This window comes from Arvicanthis niloticus, chromosome 16 (genome assembly GCF_011762505.2).
Source record: "Arvicanthis niloticus isolate mArvNil1 chromosome 16, mArvNil1.pat.X, whole genome shotgun sequence".
In the NCBI taxonomy this organism is placed as follows: Eukaryota; Metazoa; Chordata; class Mammalia; order Rodentia; family Muridae; genus Arvicanthis; species Arvicanthis niloticus.
Genome location: NC_047673.1, coordinates 58,683,716 through 58,709,424, shown reverse-complemented (window position 1 = coordinate 58,709,424; position 25,709 = coordinate 58,683,716). Strand labels below are relative to the sequence as shown.

General features: G+C 55.2%; 1 protein-coding gene across 8 annotated transcripts in view; it reads right to left on the bottom strand.

The window, feature by feature from the left end:
• Positions 1 to 25,709, bottom strand: part of Mast3 (microtubule associated serine/threonine kinase 3) — a 28,207-nt gene that overhangs the window by 2,249 nt on the left and 249 nt on the right. The window contains exons 2-27 of one of the 8 annotated variants that reach the window (XM_076914274.1): positions 20,380 to 20,411; positions 17,541 to 17,630; positions 10,338 to 10,426; positions 10,190 to 10,262; positions 8,997 to 9,075; positions 8,692 to 8,849; positions 8,540 to 8,615; positions 7,948 to 8,157; positions 7,682 to 7,783; positions 7,475 to 7,607; positions 7,138 to 7,199; positions 6,705 to 6,790; positions 6,420 to 6,628; positions 6,016 to 6,154; positions 5,133 to 5,265; positions 4,883 to 5,048; positions 4,663 to 4,764; positions 4,310 to 4,432; positions 3,867 to 3,976; positions 3,600 to 3,736; positions 2,235 to 2,476; positions 1,831 to 2,043; positions 1,467 to 1,693; positions 1,167 to 1,289; positions 877 to 1,013; positions 620 to 801 (exon numbers count right to left, since the gene is read on the bottom strand). In XM_076914274.1, coding sequence (XP_076770389.1) covers positions 620 to 801; positions 877 to 1,013; positions 1,167 to 1,289; positions 1,467 to 1,693; positions 1,831 to 2,043; positions 2,235 to 2,476; positions 3,600 to 3,736; positions 3,867 to 3,976; positions 4,310 to 4,432; positions 4,663 to 4,764; positions 4,883 to 5,048; positions 5,133 to 5,265; positions 6,016 to 6,154; positions 6,420 to 6,628; positions 6,705 to 6,790; positions 7,138 to 7,199; positions 7,475 to 7,607; positions 7,682 to 7,783; positions 7,948 to 8,157; positions 8,540 to 8,615; positions 8,692 to 8,849; positions 8,997 to 9,075; positions 10,190 to 10,262; positions 10,338 to 10,426; positions 17,541 to 17,630; positions 20,380 to 20,411 — 3,433 coding nt within the window. Of the gene's footprint in view, positions 1 to 619; positions 802 to 876; positions 1,014 to 1,166; positions 1,290 to 1,466; positions 1,694 to 1,830; positions 2,044 to 2,234; positions 2,477 to 3,599; positions 3,737 to 3,866; positions 3,977 to 4,309; positions 4,433 to 4,662; positions 4,765 to 4,882; positions 5,049 to 5,132; positions 5,266 to 6,015; positions 6,155 to 6,419; positions 6,629 to 6,704; positions 6,791 to 7,137; positions 7,200 to 7,474; positions 7,608 to 7,681; positions 7,784 to 7,947; positions 8,158 to 8,539; positions 8,616 to 8,691; positions 8,850 to 8,996; positions 9,076 to 10,189; positions 10,263 to 10,337; positions 10,427 to 13,362; positions 13,563 to 17,540; positions 17,631 to 17,727; positions 17,877 to 20,379; positions 20,412 to 25,709 lie in introns of those variants that run through there. The other 7 variants (XM_076914275.1, XM_076914276.1, XM_076914277.1 and 4 more) reach the window with 7 other exon arrangements.

Sequence of the window (25,709 nt, the reverse complement as noted above, 5' to 3'; positions counted from 1 at the left end):
TATGTATATATATATATTAGTGATTTATCACAAGTATGTACATACATGTATGTGTCTGTATATATATATTTTAGTGAGTTAGCACAGGTATGCACATATATATATATATATATATATATATTTAAGTGACAGCACAGGTATGCACATATGTGTGTGTACATATATGTATATATATTAGTGATTTATCACAGGTATGTACATACATGTATGTGTCTGTGTGTATATATATATGTATGTGTGTGTGTATATATGTATGTATATATATATATATTTTTTTTTTAGTGACTGTTAGCACAGGTATGCACATATATGTATGTGTATATATATATATAATAGTGAGTTAGCACAGGTATGCACACATATATATATTTAAGTGACAGCACAGGTATGCACATATATGTACATATATATGTGTATATATATATGTGTGTGTGTGTATACACACACACACACATATTCAGAGGCAGGGTTTCATATAGCCAGGCTGAAAATACAAGGCTGGCCCGAACTCTTGGTTTTTCTGCCTCGTCTCTTCAAGTGCTGGGATGAAGGACACTGGCTACCAGGCGGCAGTTCCATCTGCCCTGTAACCTGTGGCCCGGGCTGGGAGCCCACCCACCTGTGGGGACGTCGGGGGCAGGGCTGCGGCAGGGCGTGGTGGGGCTAGGGGACAGGCTGTGAGTGGGTGATCCGGGGAGGCTCTCGCTGGAGGACAGAGAGTGCTGGAGACCCGATGAGAAACTACGGCTGGTGTGGAGCACAGAAGACGGCTTCGAGATCCTCTTAAACAGAGACTTCCGCCTGGGGACAGGCATGGTATCAGAGAGGGAGGCTGAGAAGGCTGGGGTGCTGGGGCCTCCCTGCCTCCCTGCTCACCGGTCCTGGGTCTCGCGCCGGCGGCTGCGCTTGCTCCGGCGGGCCATGCGGCCCTTGGCCACGTTCTTCCGCGCAGGCCCTACCTTGATGGAGGTATTCTCCAGGGCTGTGGTGCGCAGGGAGATCTTGTTGCCACTCTGCAGAAGGGACACCAGTCACCCGAAAGCTTTCTGCAGGGGAGGGGGGGCGGGGAAGACACCTGTCCAGCACCTGACCCTCAGGTCCCCTCAGCCTTGGACCCCAGGATGCGCAGTGGGCACGCGCTCAGACCAGGGGTCCATGGGCCGCACCTTCAGTAGCAGCTCCACCACGTCCATGTGCACCAGGCCCAAGACCGACTCCCCGTTTATGTGTGTGATGAGGTCCCCAGCACGCAGTCCCGCCTCCTGTGCAGGGCTCCCGTCCTCCACGCTCTGTGGGCGGGCGCAGCGCAGTTGGTCAGACCCCCCAGGGTCTGCAGGCCACACCCCCACAGGCCCACGTGTAACCCGAGTAAGCCATTGCATCGGTTTCCCCAGCTATGGAGTAAGGCAGGGCCCATTCGGGGATGGACAACACGCTGGTTCCCCCGGCCAGGTCCCGCAGCTCACCCAGACCACATGGTGCACCGTGTACACGTCGCTGTCGCCCATGTAGACCCGAATGGCGCGTAGGCTGAAGCCGTACTTCTTGCCCGAGCTGTGGATGACGATGGGGGGCCGCAGGCTTCCACACACTGGTGATGGGTCCCGGCTGGGTGAGGAGTCTCGGGAGGAGGGGTTGGAGGACAGCGATCGGGGCGACAAGGGGCTCATGAGGGGGCCCCCGCTGCCGTCGTCTGTGGAGGGTGAGAAGGACACTACATGTGGGTCTCTATTCTCCCATGTGGCCACGTGGCCCCCATCCTAGAGCTCGGTCTCATAACCAGTCCTAGAAGCACCCCACTACCCACCACAGGGAAAAGTGACACGTCACCTGCTGTGATGATGAGGGACAGGGCGGACACAGAAGCTGACTTGGGCACTCGACCCCCGCTGCCACCAGGGGAGGCCCGGGGCTTCTCAGGGCCGGGGTCTCTTGAGCCTCCTAGGCGGCGGCCTCTACCAGCGTCCAGGGGCCGAGGAGTCGAATGCCGGGCGCCTGTACTGTTACTTCGAAGGCGGGCATGGCTGAGGACAGCTGTGTCGGCTGAGGGGACAACTGGTTTGAGCTTGACACCTGTCCATTTCATCCAGCCACACCCCCCTCACCCCCAGCTGAAGCTAGAATGCAGGTTCTGGGTGTGTAAGGCCTGTCTACTCTCAGTTTCTGATCTCTGGAGAAACTTCTATTCCTGTTTCAATAGTCCCCACCCCCGACTCATCTTGAGGCCCACTTACCAGAAAGGTTGCAGGGCTTGGGTGTCACTGGGGTGGTTGGGGGTGGGGGGTCAGGCTCTCCCAGAATGAAGACAGGCTTTTGGGAATCAGCAGGTCCTGAGCCTGCTCCCTCATCTTCAGAGGAGAAGGCAAATTTTGGCATCATGTCCAAGCTGATGGTGCTTAGGAGAGCCGGGCTGGGACCCCGGTCAGTTTGACAGGAAGATGGCTGGCAGGAAGAGGCAGGTGTCCAGGACCTCAACCTGTTTGACAGGAGACTATGTAACTCAGCTATACCTGCTTTTAGAACTATTCAGTGGAGAGGGATTTTAATCCAGCAACTTTGACTGGAACACCAACATGCCTTAGCTCGCCCCTATAATCCCTCTGGCTGGAATACAGCACGCCCTTAGTACACACCTCTAATCCCAAACAATGAAGGTAACATTAGTTTGTAGAAGGAAGTACCCATGCTTGGAAGTGATGTCTAAATGAGTGGCAGACAAAGTGAAGAATCGGAGAAAAATTTTGACAAAATAGCACTTGCCCAACTCTCAGGAGAAGAGGAAAGGGAAGCTACTTGAGGGGTAGTGGAGAGAGGAGGCAGTTTGCAGTTTTCCTGGGACAGTTGTACAGAGGCAGGTTGCTGAGAGAGAGAACAACTAAACATGGGTGAAGACAGAACGAGCCAAAGAATCAGAAGGAGCCAGAAGATTACAACGGATTGCCTGAATTAGTATGAGGCCAAGCAGGGTAATTCAGGAGGAGGAAGAAGAGGAGGAGGAGGAAGAGGAGGAGGAGGAGGAGGAGACAGACAGACAGACAGACGGAGAGAGAGGCAAGTTTGAATCAGTCAGCGTGGAGAGGAGTTAGAGCAGGAACAGCTGAGTTGAACCAGCCAGCCAGAGTTCAGAAAGAACTAGAAAGGGTGAGCTTATTCACCAATACGTCTCAGAGGCTGAAAACATTCTGGGTCTAGATAAGATTGAATGGAGGCTAGAAGCTTCCAGGACTGGTCTAGGTTAGCAGAGGAGGGCATAAGCCTCAGACACAACACTTACTTCTAGTGAATAAAAGTTACATTTATTCTTCAACCCTAAAAGCCCAGCTTCCAGCTCCCACCCTCTGGCCAACATTGTTTCTATTGAGTCTGGAGCTTGAAGCAGGAATAGAGTTTATTAGCCCAGTGCATTCGGGGTAGAAACGGCCATGGAGCCCAAGTCAAGCAGTGTCACTGAGCACAGCAGCTGTTGGTTGTCTCAGGAGTACAAAGCAAGACTGTCCGACCGACCGCCTGCTTCTCACTCTTTCCCATTAGGCCCCAGGGAAACTCCTTCCACATGAGATTTTGTAATCTGGTTCTCCTTAACTCCTCAGCCCACCTACCGGAGGTCAGTGCTCAGCCGGCGGCCACTGTCCCCTTCACTGTTGTGTCCCCAGCCTTCCTCTCGGTCCTCACTGAAGCTTCTTTCAGCAAAGGTGGGGGTGGGCTGGACAGCCAGGAACTCGGAACTGCTGTAAACCTGTGAGTTTTTTTTTAATGTCAGTCCAGCACCTAGGAGGCTGCGACAGGAGACCCTGCCTCAGAACACAAGACTAAACAAAACACACAGGTAGACAGACTTGGGAGCGTGCTGCCGCAGGCCAGCTCACCTTACTGAAGCGGTGGGAACAGGAGGAGAACTGGGGGATCTCCGTGGAGGACTCCTCGTCGTTCGTCTCATCGTCCTCAGAGCCCAAGTGGCGGTACCGCTCAGAGCGAGCTGTGGAAGGGAAGGGGGAGGCTGGGGCAGCCAGGGACATCCAGAGCCCCAGGACTGTGCTGCCCAGCCAGCACAGGAACCTGAGCTGGAACTTGCCAGGCATCTGGGAACAGACTCTTGAACAGAAAATACAAACTCTGGTGGTCCCCACTGTGTCCCCCAAAGCTGTGTGGTCACAGCAGGAATTCACGCACCTACAAGATGTCTCAAGGCTGAGGCATATCCCATTTTACATAGGAGGAACAGACAGGGAGGACCCTAACACGCAGGGGTGCCACAGACAGGGATCATGAGTAGGAGACACTGCTCTGCATCCGTAGGGTCCCCACTTACTGTCAAAGTAGCTGGTGTCGTCCTCAGCTTCAAGCTGTGGGACAAACTCTGCTTTGTGTCTCAGGAGCCCTGCCCAGTCCAGGGCCAGGAAGAAGGGGTGCTGTTTCACCTCATGGGTGCCTCCTGCAGACAGATTGGCTGAGCTCTGCATGAACCCCCAACTCCCTGCCTCCCTTCCCACTGAATGGAGCCAGGAAAGACCCAGAAATGTGGCCAAAATATGGGGAGCACCAGACCCAACTACTAGCTTCAAAGTTTTATGCATGTTAACTTCTACAGACCCTTCAAAACCCCAGCTCCCTCCACACAGCCTGGTAACCAGGGTCTTGAGTGAAGCTGCCCCATGGACTTACCAGTCCCCAGCCTGTCCATTGGGCTCTGACGTAGAAGCCTAGTAATGAGATCCTGAGCGTCGGGGGGAAGGGCCTCATCTCCCTCTGGCCACATGATCTCATCTGAAGGTCAAGGTGGGAGAAGAGACAGGATGTCCTTTCTAGTACCTTCCACCACACCCCACCATGTGGTAGCACTGTGGTCAACCCACCTCCCAGTCTCAGACCCCTTAAGACGCACCGCTGACAACTTGTCCGAACAGCTCCTCAGGCGTGTCCCCGAAGAATGGCACACAGCCCACCAGGAACTCATACAAGATGATGCCCATGGCCCACCAGTCTACCGGCTTCCCGTAGCCTTGGCGGAAGATCACTTCTGGTGCGATGTACTCAGGTGTCCCACATACCTACACAGATGGAGAAATGAGGCTGGCCTAGCCTGGGGGTGTTGGGGTGGGTGGGTTCAGTCTTGCCCTTGGGTTGGGTCACACCTGCTTGTCCACAAACTCTCGGGCATCCTTCTCAATGTGACCTTCATACAGGTTGGTGGCCATGCTCATGAGACCGATCTTGGACAGGCCGAAGTCCGTCAGCTTGATGTGGCCGAGGGAGGTGATGAGCAGGCTGTGGGCGAGGTCAGGACCCTCAGGCTGGGTGGGAAGGCCAGAGCCAGCATGGTGGCCAACATTGGCTGAAGCTCCCCATATATACTGTTTTTGTCTTGCTTTGAGACCCAGTTTCCCTAGGTAACCCATGTCAGTATGTACATGCTTTAAAAAACAAAAACAAAAAAACAAAACCGTTTTTTGCTCAGGTGGCCTAGGGTGGCCTCACATTCACTAGGTAACTAAGCCTGGCTTAACCTCCTGCCTCAGTCTCATGAGTACTAGGATGACAGGGGTGTTCCACCATGTCCTGCTGTGACCTTTTTTATGCACCTTGCAGATACATCAATTCCTTACAAATAAAGCCCCAAAGCTCACTTTCTGTGTACGCTGCTATTCACTTACTGGCCTCTCCTATTTTATGCCTGGGCTACACAAAGAAGCACATGTTTGTGACTACTGTGCGTGTCACAGAAATGAAGTGCAGGTGTCAAATATTATCTGCTGAGCTGAGTGCAAACAGCACCAGGCTGTAAACACTTCAGCTCACATCTCCAAACGGCACATGGCTAAGAAACCAGAGATTCCTGCTTCAGAGACAGGTGGGAGCTCCATCCTACACGTGTGCACAGAGTAGGTGCATGTGTACAGGGTCTCTGTGATGCCATCCTGGCAACCCCATAAGGTCCCAGCAGCATCTACCCAACCCCTAACACCATGGCCCCGCCCAGGGCCCCGCCCCCGAGTCCCAGCCACACCCCGGACTCACTTGTCAGGTTTGAGATCTCGATGCACGATGCCATAGTTGTGCAGATACTCCAGTGCCAGCACCGTCTCCGCGAAGTACATGCGTGCCATGTCCACGGACAGTGGGCCCATGTTTTTCAGGAGCGTGGCGCAGTCACCCCCTACACCGGGGACGTGGATCAGGCCTGGGTCCTATCCCTGCTGCGGAGCTCAGCAGGGCAGGGACTCTGTCTACGGATTCCGCTCAGCATCGCCGAGTTCTACGATGGATCTCTGCACACAGCTAGTGCCCGAGTGCATGCTCTTTCCCTTGCACAGTGGGCCACTATCCCATGCCCTCCAGGGCCGCATCCATCCCTCTCTGGACCTCCCAACTGTGCTCAGGGGTGGGGATGGGGGGGGGGGCTAGCAGCCTAGGGGCCGCACCTTCCACGTATTCCATGACCATGCAGAGGTGGCGGCGGGTCTCAAAGGAGCAGAACATGCCGACCACAAAGGGGTTCTCAGCGAAGGTGAGGATGTCGCGCTCCACAAACACCTGCTGGATCTGGTTGCGCAGAATCAGATTCTGCTTGTTGATCTTCTTGATGGCGAAGCGCTGACGCGTATCCCTGTGGCGCACCAGGTAGACAGCCCTGTACACAGGAAGGGGGCGCTGAGCACCCATCAGTCCAAGCCCAGAGCTGCACCTGGCAGGGACCCAGGGCTCACCCATAGGCTCCATTGCTAATCAGCTTGATGGTCTCAAAGTCGCTCTCACACGGCTTCCTCCGAGATGGACCGCCCAGGCCTCGGCTCTACAAGGGGAGAGCTCAGGGTCTGTCCACTGCAAAGCTGTCCCCAAGTCTAAGCTTCTGTCTCACTGATGTTGCTACTTCCTCTCGGTCCAAACTCATCAAATCAGTATGTAAGTTTCTTAGGGTTTTTTTTTTTTCTTTTTCTTTTTTGAGCAGAGCCTGCTTCCCAACAGACTTCTACACATCCTTCAAGACCCACTTTTTCAACGCCCATCACAGCCCAGCTCTGGGATACTTCTATGATGGGACACTCCCACTGTGGCCACAGCCCCAAATCACACGTGTGTACTCAGCGCCTAATCCAACCACCCAGGAAAGGGCAACACAGGACACAGCTTGTAACTCACCTCAGGGGATCCAGGAGCTGGCGGCGGCTGGCCTTCATCAAGGTCATTCAGGGGCTGGATCTCTGTCAAAAAAGAAAGTTGGTTTACTTTTTGAACAGGATTCACTATGTAGCCCAGAGGCAAGAACTATAGAATCTTCTAGGAAACTCACGCCTCAGAGCCTTAGCTCTCCAGTGTTCTCCCCCAGAGATCGGCAGACAACAGCCCTTTAGCGAGTCTCTGAGCATTACCCATAGTGGCAGGGGTCACTGTCTTAAAGCGGCAGATGAGGCTGGGACTAGGAGGCAGAGCTCCCTCTAGTCCAATCCAGATCTCCCCTGTTCTGGGTACCCCTCACCTTCCAGCGGGTCCTTTGCAAGGCCCAGCTGGCGGATGATGTAGCGGGGCAGATCGGTCTTCACGCCCTGGTCCTCGCGGGCCTGGCCTTCTGCTGCTTCTAGCAGATGGTAGAATTCTTCGGGGTCGAACTCCTGCGCAGGAGAGGCTGTGAGCCCGGAGCCCTCACCTGGTCCCCAGAATCCCAGGACCCCCGCCTGCGGCTTACCAAGCACTCGAGCAGCCGCGCTGGCCTCGAGATGATGATGAGCAGCTTCCGGACCAGCTGCACGATGAAGCCCACCTCTGCGCTGTCTGACCGCTCATGAGCCTGTGGGCAAGTGCACCTGACGAGACCCGCCCACAGAAGAGGCCCCGCCCACACCCTGATTACGGACCGGCCATGGCTCTGCAGACCCTACCCCCAAAGAGGAGTGTCCCCCAACACGCCCACCCCTGTAGGCGTGGCCACCTGTCAGGCCCCGCCCTACGTACGTCCTGCAGCAGCCTCTCCAGCTTGTCCTGCATCTCCAGGAAATAGCGGGAGGTGATCAGAGCCTCGCCCGATTTGGCCAGGCAGTCCCGGGCAAGCTCCACGATCTGGTGGTGGATGAAGCCCAAGACACCGTCTGCCAGTGCCAGGCGGTCATCAGGAGCAAATGTTGCCAGGAAATCCTGCAGCCGGCCCTCCATCTGCGCAGTGGCCTGCGGGGACAGCAGAGGTCAGTGGCGGGAGGGCGGGGTGAGGGGTGAGTAATGACAGAAGTGGATTAGAGGACGGGCCAGAAGTCAGAGAAGGCGGTTCAGCCGGGAGCGGGGCTATAGTCAGACAGGACAGGCAGAGGGGGTGAGAGGAATAAAGGGTCGGACAGGGGTAACTGATACAGAGGTGGAGCGGTCAGGGAAATGACTGACAGCAATGATGAGGGCTGGGGTGGCCTCAGCAGAGGGTCTGATTCTGGTGACTGGCAGGGAACAGAGCCTTAGTGGTGGGCGGGGTTCTGGTGAGTGACAGGGTGCAGGGCCTGGGTAGCAGAGCATGCTAGCAGAGGGTAGCATCTGCAGGGCAGAGGGGTCTGCAGCACACCTTGGGGAAGCGCTCCCGGTACACGTGGTTCATCATCACTATTTCATTGTCGAAGGTTCCTGATGTGCGTCCAGGGCTGAAAGGGTGACATAGGAGGGTGAGGATCACAGAGGAGGCCCTGGTGGGGTGGAGAGGTCCCAGCCCAAGGCTACCTGAGGCTGCGTGAGCGTGGGCGCAGGCGTGGAGATCGGCCTCCGTCCTCGTCCACCACACTCTCTGAGCTGCGGAAGTGTTTGGACAGGAAGCGCAGCTCGTCTGCTGTGGGCTGGAAGGGGAGCTGGTGTAGACGCTCCCGGGAGGACGAGCTTGACTGGGGCAAGAAGGTTGGGGTCACGGCCCAGACCCAGCACCCTAGCATTCCAAAGGCCCACTGCAAACCCTCCCTGCCTAGAGTGGGAGCCCCACAAACCACAGCAGGGTGTGTCTGCTCCATTCCACCCCACCCCATTCCACCTACCGACACGGTGGAGCTGGGAGTATTGGTCCCATAGCCAGAGGACGGGAGGGAAGCAAGTGACCATCTTCTGCCGTCAGCCCTGGAGAGGGACAGGGACAGATGGAAAGACAGCTTGGTCCTGTGCTGGTGGGGACTTGCAGCAAGCTGTGCCCGCAGATTCCCACTCTGGATCAAGGCCCCACGTCTATTACCTCCAGGAAGCCCTCCCTGATGAGGCGCAGCCCTAGCCTTGGCCAGTCAGTTGTTGCTACTGAAAGATCCCAGCCCACAAACAACGCAGGGACACTCCTGGGGGGCAGGCTTTAGCCCCCGTTCCCACACACAGCCTTAATTCGGTGTTGGGGGCCGACTTTTAGCAGAAAGCGGCTATCAGCTTTGCAGCCATCTTGAGCCATATACCCTGACATGAGACTTGGATTACAATAGCCTACAACAGCTGAGCACACTCTGATAATCTTGGTTTAGATACCTTGGGTGTGTGAGATTAAAGGTGTGTGAGATTAAAGGTGTGTGAGATTAAAGGTGTGTGACTTAAGAGTGTGACTTAGAAGTATAGAGATCAGATTTAGAGACAAGACCTAAGGGCATGATTAAAGGTGTGACCAAAAGGCATGGCTTAGAAGTGAGACATAAAAGGATAGAGGCAGACAGAGAAAGTGACAGATTACTTGACATTAGGTAGGAGACACTTTTAGGAGACACTTAGAGGAAGAGAGACTGAAGAATAAACGGGATTGAAACACTCTGTCTGGTCTCCATTCTTCGAGTCCATCCTCACTGTCTCTCTTGCTGAACCCCCGACCCTCGGACCGGAGCGGCAGCCTAGGCCCCGACATTTTTGGCCACCCGAACGTGGGGCTAGTGCGGTTCACAACAATTCGGGAACTAAATCCCACTGCGCTCAAGCCTTGGTGGAACTGAAGGCCCTGGGCACACCGTGTCAGTTTGTGGTTAGTGAACAACTGCAGCTGTCAGTGAGTTACTGATTCAGTCAGGCTGCAGCCCTTTCTTCCTTCCCAGAACTCTGAATTACCTGTCACCGTGAGAGAGATGGCTGTGGAGGGCAGAAGCCGCAGGAGAGACCACCACCAGACACCCGGGCAGGAAGGGGCCAAGGGAGGGGGACAAAAATCAATGAGGGACAGGTCTGGCCCTGTGAGGTTACTAGCCCTGTGCAAGGCCAGGCCACTCACCTCCGGGCAAAGGGAAAATTGATGGCTGCTGCCGCAGAGAAATTCCGAGGACTGTCCAAGGGGCTGTTACCTGCTGAGGGGAGGTGGGAAAACCGTCATCTTGAGTGGTGGCAGGACCCACCCACCCACCTGGATCTCCCCTGCTCACCAGTTGGGACGGAGAGTGGTGACAGAGGTCTGGAGAGAGTGGGTGAGGGCGTCCCCACAACCAGGCTCTTACGGTTACCACTGCGGCAGCTGTTGGAGGGACAGCAGAGTTAGAAGGCAAACCCAAGGGACAGGAGACATGTGCCCAGTGGGGAGTGTGCTATGGCTGCCGGCATGCTGGCCAGACCAACCATGGTGTCTCTGTGGAGGGTCCCTTTAAGGGGTTCCTGAGACCCATTGGAAGTCACCCCTAGGCAAACATCCCTTCTGTTTGCTTTTTTGAGACAGGGTTTCTCTGTGTAGCCCTGGCTGTCCTGGGAATCACTCTGTAGACCAGGCTGGCCTTGAATTCACAGAACCTGCCTCGGCCTTGCAAGTGTTGGGATAAAAGGTGTGTGCCACCACACCCACCCAAACATATCTCCTTATTCTTGAGACAATCTCATATAGCACAGGCTAGCCTTGGGACAGACTTAGAGGTGACTCCCAATTCCTGATCTCCTAGGATGAGACACACGGGACACAACCTGTTTCAAGGTTCCCTTTCCATCCTCATTACCATCATATGACACGGCAGGGTGGGAGAAAACCCATGCAGCCTTCTGGGGACACTGGCAGGTGACTAGGACACACTGACTTCTTTCCCAACCCCTGGCCCTTCATCTTACACCTCGATGCCAACCAGGCACACCTGGATGTCTGGTGTGAAGAAGACAGGAGGAGATGCCCAGAGGCTGTGGTTGTGGGGTGCCATCTCCACTCTCCCTGTCCCTGAAGCTACTGTCCCCACCTTCCCAAGATCCTGCCAAAGAGCTAACTAATGCTTTAGCCTGTGGTATCACACCCCTTTAATTCAAAGTCTCTGAATTGGGGGCCAGCGCGGGCTACATACAAACCCGTGTCCCTTTTCTCCCTGCCCTGATTCCCCAGCCCAGGTCTCTGACCCCCTTCTGCCCACCAGACCCTGAGCTTCGTCTCCACCTTGGCAGAGCTGAAGGCACTGGGATCCTGCCCTCCTCCCCAGCCCCCTACAGTCAGTCACCCAGCAACAGCAGCCAGCAGCTCTGACTGGAGACAAGGAGAGCAGCCCACACAGCCCTCCACCAACGCAGAAGTGTCAGGGAGGGAGCGACAGGCGGGCCCTAAGGAGGCAGGGAGGGTTTTAGGTGATAGAGGGGCACAGTTTGCAGGCCAAGAAAGGAGGCATCACAGGCAGCAAAGGGCATAGACAAGAGGGTGGTAGGGAGCTGGGCCTAGCCTGTTTGCTGCTGCAGGAGCCTATTTCCCCCATAAGGACACCCAGAAGGTGCACAAAATCAACACACCCTGTGAAGCTGGCTGTGGGGGGACCTATGCTCTCAGAGCCTGCCTACAGGAGGCCACGCCCCCTGTCTTAGTCAGGACTTCTATTCCTGCACAAAACATCTTTTTTTCTTTTTTTTTTCTTTTTCTTTTTTTTTTTTTTTTTGGTTTTTTGAGACAGGGTTTCTCTGTGTAGTCCTGGCTGTCCTGGAACTCGCTCTGTAGACCAGGCTGGCCTCGAACTCAGAGATCCGCCTGCCTCTGCCTCCCAAGTGCTGGGATTAAAGGCGTGCACCACCACCGCCCGGCTCTGCACAAAACATCATGACCAAGAAGCAAGCTGGGGAGGAAAGGGTTTATTCAGCTTACACTTCCACGTTGCTGTTCATCACTAAAGGAAGTCAGGACTGGAACTCACACAGGTCAGAAAGCAGGAGCTGATGCAGAGGCTATGGAGGGATGTTACTTACTGGCTTGCTTCCCCTGCCTTGCTCAGCTTGCATTCTTATAGAACCCAAGACTACCAGCTCAGGGATGGCACCACCCACAATGGGCCCTCCCCCTTGATCACTAATTGAGAAAATGCCCTACAGCTGGATCTCATGGAGGTATTTCCTCAACTGAGGCTCCTTTCTCTGACAACTCTAGCTTGTGTCAAGTTGACACACAATCAGCCAGTACACCCCAAGAGTCAGCTGAGCCACAGGTGTGGCCACAGTACAAACTAGCCTTGAGCTGGGTACCCACCATCTGTGCCTGCTCTCCACACAGGGAAATCGGGTTACAGCTACCACGAGTGGGAAGAATTGCCCCCTAGGCTGAGATGTGGGTGCAGAAGCGGAACCCAAAGGGCCCTGCAGGACTTCCTGTCGCCCCCCTCTGCACACAACACACACTGGCAGCCACATCCTCTCCCTGCCCAGGCTGCCCCATGGTCCTGCACGGTAGCCAATGAGACTGGTTGGTTCCTCTCCCTTATTCTTACAGGCAAGACCTTGAAAACAACCTCTGGACACCTCAGAAAATCTGGATCATCTCACTTGAGCACGCATTAAATGCCAACTGCAGCCGGGCGGTGGTGGCGCACGCCTTTAATCCCAGCACTTGGGAGGCAGAGGCAGGCAGATTTCTGAGTTCGAGGCCAGCCTGGTCTACAGAGTGAGTTCCAGGACAGCCAGGGCTACAGAGAAACCCTGTCTCGAAAAACCAAAAATAAACAAATAAAATATAAAATTGCCAACTGCTTACACTGTTCCTTGCTCTAGAAGGCTGGTAAGCCATGATGGGCACAGCACTATCTCAGGGCCCAATCGAAGCTTTGGACTGAGCACTCAGGGTCCTTGCAACCCAGACTTTAAACTATGCAAACCTAATACAGAGAATCCCAAGCACAGAGAGGTTGAAGAACTGCCTGGGGTCACACAGCACGGTAAAAGCTATCATCCAATTAGAACCTGAGTGGACAGTTGCACCAGCTCTCTTGGCCCCTGTGCCTTGCAGAGGAGGACCTGGGCCGAGGAGAAGCCAGGCATGCCTTGGCTGCAGACCTGCCACCCACTCGTCAGCCTGGGCCATGAGTATTTGCATCTGCGCCAACGTTTCCGCTGAGTGTCTAGAACAGACTGCTTTCATTATTCCCAAATTCCTCGCTCTGCGAGGCCCGAGTCTCGAGTTCAAATACCGGGCGTCCCGTAGCTAGACCCTGCGCCCCAAGCCGCCCCTACCTTTTGGAACGCTGTAGCAGCGCACCCTTGGCCAGGCGGCTGCGGTGTCCGGGGGCCGCCACCGCGGTCCAGTAGCTGGGGTCCGACATGCTGCCGCACTCCGCCTGCTGGGGCCTCGGCCAGATCGGCCGGATTCGGCCTGAGCCCGGCGGAGCGGCCCACTGGCCCCGGGCAACAAGGAGCGCGCGCGGTAGGAAGGAGGAAGCCCGGCTGGGAGCCCCGCCTAATCATGGGGCGGAGCCTGAGGGGGCGTGGCGTCGTGATGGAGGAGGAAGGGGGGCGAGGCGTTGCTACAGCGCTAGGCGGGGCGTTGCTAGGGTCCCCAACTAAGGCGCTTTTGTTGCTACAGCTCTGCCGGAAACGCTGGGATGGAGCACAGTTAGAACCCGCCTGTCGGTGCCCAGCGTTGCCAGGGCCTTGAGGGACAGAGCGGGGCGTTGCTAGGGTCCTGAGCAGAGGGACGCGGCGTAGTGGACGTTGCTAGGGCTCTGGGACGAACGTGAGCGTTGCTATGTCCCCTAGCAGCACAGGCAGGGGTTTGCTAGGATTCTGAGCATAGGAGGCGGGGCTACCTGGCCGTTGCTAGGGTTCTGGGTAGCGAGGGCGGGGCGTTGCTATAGACTGCAGCAACACAGGCAGTATATTACTAGAGCTCTAAGCACAGGGAGAAGCACCCAGGGATGAGGGCGGGGTTGTTGCTATAGACCTCAGCAGCCCTGGCAGGGTTTTGCTAGGGTTCTGAGCATTGGGGGGCGAGGCCACCTGGCCGTTGCTAGGGCTCTGCGCGGTGAGGGCGGGGCGTCGCTAGGGCCACATCAAGCGGGTGGGGCGTTGCTTTGGCCTTACCAGCGGAGGCGGGGCGTTGCTAGGGCCCGGGCAGCAGGGTCGGGCTTTGGCGGTGCTAGTGCAGGGCCGTGACAGGGCTGCCCTCGGACACCGTGAGGTGTCAGCCCTGCCTGGCGCTGCCCCTTTCCTTTCCATCTGTATAATGCCTGCGATGAACGCGGCGTCCACGGCCACGAAAGCCATTACCAAAGACGATAAGTCACATACAAACCAAAAAACGTCCTTCTCCCCCAGGTCCTAGGTAGCCAGTGGCAGTCATTCTGACAGTACCTGGTTCCCTGGACCTTTAGACCCTTCAGATCCGAGCCTTGCTCCGATTTGAAGCTCAGACCCCATATTTGGTACGAGAAGATAGCCGAGGAAAGTGAGGCACAAGTGCCCAGGGCTTCCCCAACCCATCCCTCTCTCAAGTCACCCCAAGACTCTGTCACATTTCCTCCAGGCTCTGTGACACATCAGGCGTCCCCCACGCTGTTGACTGGAGCACAAACCCATATCCAGTCATTTATTCACTCGATAAACATTTATTAAACACTTACAATTTGCCTGCCTCTGGGACATCTAGGGGTGACTTCAAGGGTGGTAGTCCTTGATCTCAGATAAGGAGACAGATGAAGAATTTCAGAGAGTAATTTCAAAGAAAGAGGGATGTAACTCAGCTGGCAGAATGCTTGCCTGGCACGGAGGGAGGGCTCCACCCCAGCCCTCACCACACTTGGAGGTGGTGACACACCTGTTGTCACTGGACTTGAGGGGTACAGCTAGGAACTTAAGGCCAGCCTGGATGCTATTTCGCTCTCAAGAAATAGGAAAGAAGGCAGGTAGTCAAGCAACATAATGACTTTAACCCTGAGAAAGAAGAGACTCAGTGAGGGCATGAGGAAAGGGTGGCACAGATGGGAGGAGGGTGCTCACTGCGCTAACCACACAGCTGCATTAGGGACTGGGGCTCACTGAAAGTGCAACAGGGACATTAGCGCTGCTCCATGTCTGTCCTGGAAATCTAAGAAAGACCTTTGAGGAGCTGGGATAGAGGCTTAAGCCTCCAGTGAGTGGAGCTGGTGGCGTATGAGAACAGAAGTTGAGGACCACATCATGGTAAAGCCTGGAGAAAGTGAGTGGGCTAGAGCCCATGTTCTGAGTCCCAAGGACAGGCCCTGCAGCAGCCACATGTGGCAAAGAGGCTCATGATGGCTACTGGTGTCAAGTCTGAGTACTGGCTCTGGGGACCCAAATGGTGGAGCCCTGGGCTTCATACACCTCCAGGAAGAGCCTTCCACCACCATTGTGCCTCCAAACACACCTCCATAACACACCCAACACACAGCTGTTCCCTTATCCCCAACCACAGACCAAGGCCCTGGCAGCCCAGCTGGCCCATTTCCCACTATGAAGAATTGGGCTATGCAAACTATCCAGAGTGCCTGCCCAGCAAGGCTGAGCGCACAGGGCTCCCTGCTCACAGGCTCTCTGTCGAGGGGTTCTGGATGAAATCCTTTTGGGGCAGGGGTCATAAAGTCACCTGTGACTGGCTCTGGGGACTGGGCTTTGTCTCTCTGCTGCTGCTTAAATGGCAAAGCCCTAGGTGTGTCTTGATCTGGCCAGCCCACCCTGTCCCCGGCCCCCATCCCATACCCTGCACACCCCACATAAATAAACATTCCCTCTGTAACTGGCCTCCAAGGCCCTGGGCAGTCTGTAGCCTGTAGGGCCAAGTCAAGATGGCCTTTGACCCTAAAGGACAACAGAGCCCCTCTACCTGCTTTCTATTCATCCATGCCAGAACATCAAATAAGCACCCACTGCATGCTGGGCCCTGTCCTGAGCATACAGTGTGAGCAGAGAGATTTGGGCCAAGCCTTTTAGAGCCTCTCAAAGTTGTAGACGAAACAAATACTCAATAATGGCGCAGAAAGATATCGCCACTCAGCAGGATGTACTCCTTCCACCAACACTGGGATCTGCTTGCACTCTGAAGGATGCACCTTAGGGTGACCTGTGCTGGCACTGATGGGGAGAGGCAGGTGGGCTGCTCAAGATCTGGGACCATAAGGATTATGGGACACACAAGGACCTTTTTCCGATAGTATACAGGTCAGAGAGGCTCTTTCATATTGAGGTATAAATGGTTGCCAGACAAACCACATTCGCTCTGTTCCAACACAGAGCGAATGGGAGGCTCTGTGGCTGCAGGCGAAGTGGTTCTGCTGCCCTCTGGTGGTGACTGTGGCTGCCTGGTAGGCTGGGCTCCAGTCCCCAGCAGTGTCTTCATTTTTTCTAGGTACAACCTGTTTAGTCACATGCAACCTCAATTTAGGGTCCCTCCCTTTCCTCTCACCTGCCCTCCCCTGGATTGGAACCAAGAATTTAGAGATGTCCGACCTCACACTGTCTCTTAGGATGCCCCTGGATCTCCTCCACCCACTCCTGAGGAAATGTGGCAACAGCTGTGCCTACCTCCCACTGGGCAACCAGTTCCAGACAGACCAGGTTTCCTCCAGATGTCCTAGTCCCCCAAGACCGTATTCCCCTCAAAAGGTTGCCTCAGGACCTTTGCACACTCAGTCCATGGCTCCAACCCTCAAGGGGTCAGCATTTGAACACAGTCACTCATTTACTTGCTGGCCACCTCCAGCCGACTGAGAACCCTCAGAGGGAGATGTCTGTCATTCTTGTTCACAGCTATGGACTTTTTACTTGGCACACTGGTTAGGTGTCTAGTAAGCATTTGCAGAGTGAATGAAGGTAACCCAATTGGGATTCACCATGGACTCCATAGTATTTTGTCTTCCCCATTCAAAACCTATGGAATGTGCCAAGTAGCTCATTCACACTAAGGTGTAAGTGGCTCCCAGGTAAGTCAAGACGTGACTTTCACATGGGCAAGCCCCTGAAACCTGCCCCAGAGTCACAGAGGGTGGTGCTGACTCTCAGTAGGGTGTGGTGGTCAAGCTGGCCCCCAGACTTAGGAAATCACAACAGGTTTGTCTCTGAGCCTCGGTTCCCTCAGTAGGAAATATATGATCAGAGCAGAAATGGCTATTTTCGGTCTGGTGCAACACGTTGTGTTGTGTTTGTGTGTGACCTCAGGAAGAGTTTCTGCCAGATCCCCGAGGTCACCACCCAACAGGGCCCTGGGAATCCAGCACCTGTCTGGAGAAGTCCTTGGGCTCAAGTTCTGACCTGGGCTGGGACACCTGTCCAGCTACAGCCTGCAGCTGGGTGTTCCTGCGGGTTGCGAAGCCAAGGAGGGGGTGTCACTGAGGCCTGGGGCGGCCAGGGGGTGTGAAAGGCCCGAGTGGAGGGTGCGCATGCGGGGCGGCGCCACTCACCTCCAGGGTTGCAGGCCCAGCGATGGGCTGCATGGACTGCACGGGCTGCCGGGGCTCAACAGGCATGGGCTCTGGCTGCTGGGCGACAGACTGCAAGACAGAGGCGGGCGGTGACCCCGCGGCGACCCGGCGTGACCCCCGCGGATTCCCAGGGGTCGCACCGCGGTGCTCGGGCCTCCGTACTCACTCGAGCGTCAGCGCGGGGATCAGTAATTTCTCCCTGCGGGACTTCATGGCGGCGCCGCGGGAACCGACGCCCGGTGGCACCGGGCGCGAGCAGACGCGCTGGGACTATGGACAGAGGGACGCGCGCACCGGCGGCTGGCGGGGGCGGGGCCTCGGGGCGGGGCTACGGGTCACGAGGCGTGGCCAGGAGCTGGACAGACCGCGGACCGAGAGGCAGGACCGTAGGCAGTACTACGGTGATGCGGGGCAGGACTAAAGGATGATGGGGCGGGGCTACAAGGTTCGGGTGGGGCTATGAGGTGTGGGCGGAGTTACGAGAGGGGCTACAGGTGAAGAGCCTGGCTTCTGGGGAGGTCCTTAAGAAAGTGGGCGTGGATTCTGGTGTGTAGATTAGGTTATAGAATGAGGGGCGGAGCTATGGGAGGTAAGGCGAGGCTGGGGGGCAGGGAGGGGACTCTGAAGACGGCGGGACCTAGCACAGCAGAGCCTAACGCGGTTGGTGGGGTAGGGCTCAAAAGTATACTATCGGCTGGGCGCTTGGAAGCAATTTGCAGGACCCAAGTCGCGCGGGGGTGGGATGGTGGGCGGGGCCTCTGAGTGTGTGTGGCCTCTGGACTGGCTCTACCGCCTGTGTGGGCGGTACCACGTAAGAACTGTGGCGGAGGGCGGGAACAGAGGCGGAGCCTCGCGCGGTGGGGCGGGGCTGAGAGCCCAGCTCTGGAGAGCGTGCGAGCTCGGACTAGAGAGACCTGCGCGCAATCCTGGGGGGCGCAGTCCGGCTGACACTCAGCCGCCCGGTCACGCGCCGGAAGAGAAGGAAACCTAGGTTCTGTGGACCGGGATCTCTCACCCGAGATCGCATTGTCACGTCCCCTCCCATCGTCGCGCCCCCCACAGATCTGGTCTCTTGACAGCCCGGGATCGAGTCACGTACAGCACGGGTGGCAGCGCTGGCAGCTCCCGGGGGACTCTGGCCCTGACTTTACCCTCGAGGTCGGTGCACTGCGCTCTTCCCGCTCCCCCTTCCGCCCCCGTTCTCTCAAAGCGCACTCAGGGTAAGGTCCAGCCCCGCCCCAGCCGTAGTGCACATGACTTTGGGGCGACTGAGACCCTGTTCTCAGAACCTGCGTTTCTTCCTCTACCTCGCCCAGCCCCCCAACCCCCACCCATTGCCAAAGCGGGTTCCACTCCTGGTCCTCCTGTCTGGAATTGTCTCCACACTGACTGCCTCGCCGGCCTCTTCCTTCCCTGCCCGCCGCTGGTTCTCTTCAAGACCAAAGCTCACCTCCCCCAAATGATCCCGGCGCCTGTCTCTTTCCCTTTAATTTCCCCGAGCACACACTTTTCACGTTTTGTGTATCCCCGCCCCATTAAGAACCGGGGCTCCAGAGGGGCTGAATCATATCTTTCCCCTGTGTCTCCAACGGACGGGGCCCAGCACTTCATAGGTGCTCAAAAAATCCGGAGCTTATTAGCCTCCAACTGAGACATGCGCAACTTTCAAAGATGGGACGACCAAGGTTGTTTGCTCTCTGGAGCGAACAGGAGGTGAACCCCTCCCCCAGTCTTTGTTCATCCATCTGTAAACCCGGGACGCACCGAACAAAATGTTCTTTGAGCTCAAGAGCTCCCCAGATGATGGCAGCATCACGGATTCTGCTGGCCGGCGCCAAAAGGAAGCAAGTCTCTGTCATGCAAGCCCATTCCAATGTACTTGAGTTAAAAATTAATATTTCATAACCGTCCCCCCAGTGCTGAGAATCAAATCTTTTTCTACATTTATTTATTTAGTGAAAGAGTCTGTCCCTGCACACTCCCAGAGGTCTGAAGACAACTTTTGGGGCCGCCTATGCATCTGGAGCATGACAGCAAATTGTCTTTACCCACTGAGCCACCTCTCGACTTTGGCCTTCGAATCTTTGACCAAGGCTTCTACACTGGAGTCACGCCCTCAAATACTGCCTTTTCTTTCTTTTCTTTCTTTTTTTCTTTCTTTTTTTTAATTTTTTTTTTATTTTTTATTTTTTTTTATTTTTTATTTTTTTTGTGGCAGGATCTTATGTAGCTAGCCCAGGCTGACCTGGAACTGTCAATCTTTCTACCTCAGCTTCCTGGGTGCTGCTAGGATCACAGGCAAGACACCAAACTATGCTTTGGCTGGATATCAAGATGGGAAGTGCTTTATTTTGCTCGTTTTTCTTGTTTTGTTTTAAGATTTATTTATTTATATGTGTCTGAAGATTGTCGATTCAGACACACCAGAGGAGGGCATCGGATCCCATTACAGATGATTGTGAGCCACCATGTGGTTGCTGGGAATTGAACTCAGGACCTCTAGAAGAGCAGTCAGTGCTCTTAACCACTGAGCCATCTCTCCAGCCGCGGGAGGTGGTGGGGGTGGGGGAGGAAGGGAGATTTCTGGGAGAGGCTCAGTGGTTAAAGCGATTACTGCTCATGGTGAGGATCAGAGTTCAGGTTCATAGAACCCATGGCAGCAGCCCACCTGTGACACCAGCCTTGGAAGGCAGAGACAGGATTTCCAGAGCAAGCTGCTGAATTCTGGGTTTGACTGTGGCAACCTGCCTCAAAGGATGGCACAAATAGAAAAAGAGAATGCAATTTTGTTGTATTAATCATCGAATACATTACTCACCCGCGGCCCCGTCGTGGAAGGCTCAGTTCCTTCTGAAATGAGACAAAGACAGTGGGGTCACCCTAGGAAGTGTTTCACCCACTGCACCCCAGCATCACTGCACCCCACCTGGTCAAGGCCTCTTTCCTGTTTACACATTGCCTCAGGGTCCTTGCACCAACTGTGGCCTCCCATGATGTTCAGTAACTTAGTCCTTACTCTCGCCTGCAGTATTCCCACCCAGCTCCCCAGGCTTCCTGACCCTACTAGTGGGGAGGGGGTGTGAATACACATATAATTGGGGCTAAGTGGGGAAAGGAGGCTTGCTGCAAAATCTGACCACCTGAGTTCGATCCCCAGGACTCACATGCTGGAAGGAGGGAGCCATCTCCTGCAAGTGGTTGAGGGTGTGTGCTCACACACAAGATTAATGAATAAATGTAATAAAATAATGAAAGTTAAAGAAGAAATGAAGGCGGGTACAGTGGCACAGACCTGCTCCATGGGGCAGGAGCATCTTCATTCCAGCCTGTGCTACGGAAGGAGACTTGTTTCAAGTAATAATAGCATACAAACATAACTTCTGTACTAGGACTGGTGGGACACACCTGTCACCTCAGCACCCCCCAGTTTAGTTCTCCAGATCTCTGGAGCCTATGAAGTTGTGGGTTCTGGTCCTGGGTGGGGACACTTAGATTTACCCTTTGAGAACTCAAAAAAAAAAAAAAAAAAAAATTGGTCTGTACCAATTCTGGCTGCCTGTCCTATAATAAGGAGAAAGAAACCCCTGGCCTTGGGCTCCACTGCCTCCCCAGAGTCCCTTCTGATCATGTGATTATGGAAAACTCATGTTGTTTTTGTCTGTGTGCTTGTGTGCTTGCACACATTGTGTCATGGCACATGTGACAACTTGCAGTGTGGATCCCAGGGAGACAGGCACCAGCTTCTTGGCAGGCAGCTTGACTGGCTGGGCCATGTCCCTAATATGAGAGACAGGCTCTCTCTATGTAGCCCAGGGTGGCCTGCAACTCATAGTGATTCTCCTGCCTAGGCTTCTCAGCTGCTGCTGACAGGCTTGCACCACCACCTGCTTCTTCAGGAAGATTTTTTTTCCTCTTAGTTTTGAGAAAGCTGTGTAAAACTCTTAACTCCCAGACCCCGGGGAAGGCCTTGCAATTGCTTTAGAAATGCCTTGCCTCAGTTTTCAAATCTGCGATGTGGGTTTAACATCAGGAAAGCTGTGCTAACGACCAGGGCGCATTACTTTTGGCTGCCGTGGCTCCAGCTACTGTTCAGCCCAGCAGCAAATTAAACAGAAACGAACCATGGTGTCTCATTGACTCAGCATCTACGGTACAGGCTCAGAAACTGAGGCACAGAGACAGAGCGGGAGAGTTGGGAAATGGACTCTCCAGACGCCCCCAGCTCAACAGGCACGCTCATTGGGGCGGCCACTTTGGGGACAGGGACTATTTTTACAATGGTGGGTTCCAGACTACCCACGTCCCTAGGCGGGTGTTTGTCATGGCAACCAGTGGCGTCATCTGTCCCCACAGCCAATTAGAGGGGGGCGGAACTGCCAGGCACTGGACCATTTGGCTGGCAAAGGGGGAGAGATGGACCCCTGCTGTGCTGGGGTTCCCTTAGGGTCTCCTCTCAGCCTTGTCCACTCATGGGGGCGGGGCGTCTTTACACCAGCCTCCCCGACTATCAAGCCAGAAAGAAACAGAATTTGAACTCGAGGGTTCAGCCTGGGATTCCACCATCCTGGCCATTTTCTTGGGATCTGGCGGTCCTGCTGTGTGGCGTCCGCCAACTGGCCTAACCTCTCTGTGCCTGAGTTTACTCATTGAGAAAACAGCAGGTTCCATAGGGCCCAGGGCCGGCTTTGTCAGTGACGACAAGTTTAAACGGGTTTCCAAGATACAAAAGGACTCCAGGCGGCGGGAGGGGGGTTGGGGGAAGGGCGTGCCAGGCCCGGAAAGCTCCCCGGAAGTGGGCCCGCGACGTCCCCGCGCCATCTGCTTCCGCGGCCTCCTCTACAGCTGTTCCTGTGGCAACTCCCACACGGACGCCCAGCTACTGGCTGTTATTTATTTTTCTTAGGGCTCCTCTTTGCAATGCAGACTGGTGGCCTGGAACTCGCCATCCTCCTGTCTCAGCCTGCAGAGTGCTGGGATCACAGGCGGACGCCGCCTTGGCCCTCTGGGACTGCTATTTTGTCGTTGTTGATGATGATGATGATGAGACAGGGCCTGTGTCGCTGTCTGTCTCTGCCTCTTCCCTCCCTCCTTCCTCCCCCCCCCCGCCCCCCCCCCATTCTGCCCAGGCTAGCCTGACCTCCTGGTCCTCCGGTCTCCACTACCTGAATTCTATATTGATGGAGGCTTAGGTGTTGCTGGGGAAGGAGCCCAAGGGCTCCATGCAATGCATGCTAGGCAAACACTCAGCCACAAGCACTCTGCCCGCTGAGCCAACGGCAGCTGCCCTTTAATTGTGTTTAGAGCTCCCCCATGGATTGTGGTGCTGTCCCCTCAGGATCCATCATGCACTTTGGAGGAACTGGACATTGTGGTGGAGCGTCACTCCGGAGGGACTTGTGGCACCCAGGCACAGGAGCCAGGGCTCCCGAGGTCAGAGGCAGCAGCTGTACACGGTGGCATGCCGGGGCTGAGGTGGGCTGCCTGTTTTATAACTGAGAAGACTGTGGGTTCCAAAAGCGCCAGTGCTGTATGAGCCGCTTGGGCTCCACCGGAACCCCAGAGTCCGCCCTCAGAGCTTTTCTGACTAGTGGAGATTTGACTTTTGTTTTTTAAACACAATCTCACTATGCAGCCCCAACAGGCCACAGAACTTGAAGCAATCCTCCTGCCTCAGTTTCCCAACTCCTGTGATAATAGGTATACACCATCACCGTTAGCAAAAATTCCAGCTCAAAGTTTCCTGGAGGGGGTGGCTAAATAGATCTAGGGGGGCACTCATTCCCAAATGCACCATTCTGCAGCATGGGAGAGCATTGCCTGCCTTCCAGCTACCCTAGAGGCTGAAGTGGGCGAGCCTGGCCTACACAATGAGCTTGATCTCAAGTTGGCAGCAGCTGCCCAACACACACAGCCTGGGGCCGAATCCCCTGAGCCAGTAGCCGGTCCTGATGTTGCTCCGGAGGAGATAAGAAGATTAGGCGTTCGAGGCCAACCTTGGCTACCAGCGGTACTGCCGCCAGCACTTTGGAGTGGAGCCTAGACCTCCAGGATCAGCCTCCAAGGACTCCGACTGGCTGGCACAGGTAGCCTGGCCTTTGATTGGCTGAGGCTCTAACCTGTTAAACAAGTCAGAGATAGCTCAAAAAGCATGGCTTGGACTAAGGTTTTTGGTTTTTGGAGACAGGGTTTCTCTGTGTAGTCCTGGCACTCACTCTGTAGACCAGGCTGGCCTCGAACTCAGAAATCCGCCTGCCTCTGCCTCCCAAGTGCTGGGATTAAAGGCGTGCGCCACCACCGCCCGGTTTGTTTTCTTATGTTTATCTACAGAGGGCGCTTTGCAGTCCAAGCTAGCACAGAGCTGTGTATGTAGCCCAGGCTGGAACTTGCGGTTACAGACATGGACCAGGCGGTCTCTAGAATAGGGCTTTAACGTTATCCTACGTCTTTATCCCAGTGTCCTCTAAGCCCTCTTGTCCCGTTTCCAGGGCTTCCCTACGAATTACGATTACCTTGCATCGAAGTTTAGCTTTGTGTTTTCCCTTCTTTCTGTTTCCTTTTCTTTTTTGCCACCCCCCCCTCCCCCCGAAGATCGGGTTTCTCTACACAGACAAGACTGTCCTGGAACTCACTCTGAAGATCAGGCTGGCCTCCACCTCAAGAGATCCACTTGCCTCTGCCTCTGAGTGCTGGGATTAAAAGCATGCGCCATCACCACCCGTCTTTTTTTCTTTTTTCATTTACTTGTGTGTTTCTTTACTATATGTGTGTGCCCACATGCCTCAGCGCATGTGTGCATCTCAGAGGACAAATTGTGGAAATCAACTCTCTCCCTCCACCATGTTGATTCTGGAGAGTAAATTAAACTCAGGTTGTGAGACTTCGTTGCAAACGCCTTTACCTTGGATCCTTCTCGCTAGCCCCCAAAATTTAGCTTCTTCAAAACCTCACCATTATCTTTCGCACCCAGCTCCAACTGAGAAATGTTGTTTTTTTTTTTTTTCTAGATGTCTTTGTTATTTAGGTTTTTCAAGATGAGTCTTGCAGAGCCTATACTGACTTTGAACTCCTGGACCCTCCGGCCTCTGCCGCCCAAGTGCTGAGATTAAAGGCGTGAGCTTCCACGTCTGGCTACAGGCTTTAGTTCCCCTTACAAACAACACCCAGCGGTGGCCTCCGGGCCTTTGCACTTGCTGAGCCCGCTCCTCCTCCCGTCCTCCACTCCCGGCAGCCGACCTATGGCTGTCTGAACCTGAGAACCGCTATACTTCGGGACTCAGTTTCCCCTCGTGTAACGTGGGATCTGTCATCTGAAAATATTTACCACCCATGTGGAACAGGTCGCGCTTGTTGACGTCAGCCGCGCCCCCACTCACTCTCCCGGAGGCGGTGTCTCTATTTTAAGAGGCCGAGGGCGGGCTCGCATCTAACTGGGGCCCCGGCGACACCCGCCGCGCACCAGCCCCGCCCCCACTCCCGCCTTCCCGCCAGGGTCTCCGCTCCGCGGCTTCTTCGGAGAGGGGGGGACCCGCCCCACTGCCCCTGCCTAAACAGCTTTACTTAATCTTCACTTCCCCAAATTCCTCTGCCCTGCGTCTGCCTCCCTGTCCGCGGCCGGTGCCACCCTGCGCGGTCAGCTCTATGCCAGTTGAGGTTTTGCACACTGTAGATGCAGGGCAAACGTTAGCTATGAAGATCCCCTCCGCAAAGCTGTCGGGCGCTTAGCTGTGCGGTCCCAGTCTTGGAACGAGGCAGGCAAACCTCTGAGTTTTGCAGGTGTTACGATGGGGAAACTGAGATCCAGAGAAGGCAGAGGCGTCGCCTCCAGAATCCCACAACCCAGGAGTGCCCTGGACTTGCATTTTGATTTCCCTACACGCTAAATCGAGAAACTGAGGTTCGGAGAAGCCACCACTATCACACACCCTGCAGGTCTTTCGTGATCACACAGGTCTGTGTTCCCGCAGAGATGGGATCTCAGCCGGACAGCTTCCTTGAGCGAGACCCTCGGTTTGCTCATCTTTGGAAGGAACCGGAGGCAGGGGACTAGCTGCTAGAGACGACCCTGGCAGGCGGCGGGGTTGTGTGGAGCTCCGCGCCCTCTGGTTGGTGTAGTGCGGGAACCCTCGAGTTCCTTCTCCCCATGCCAGA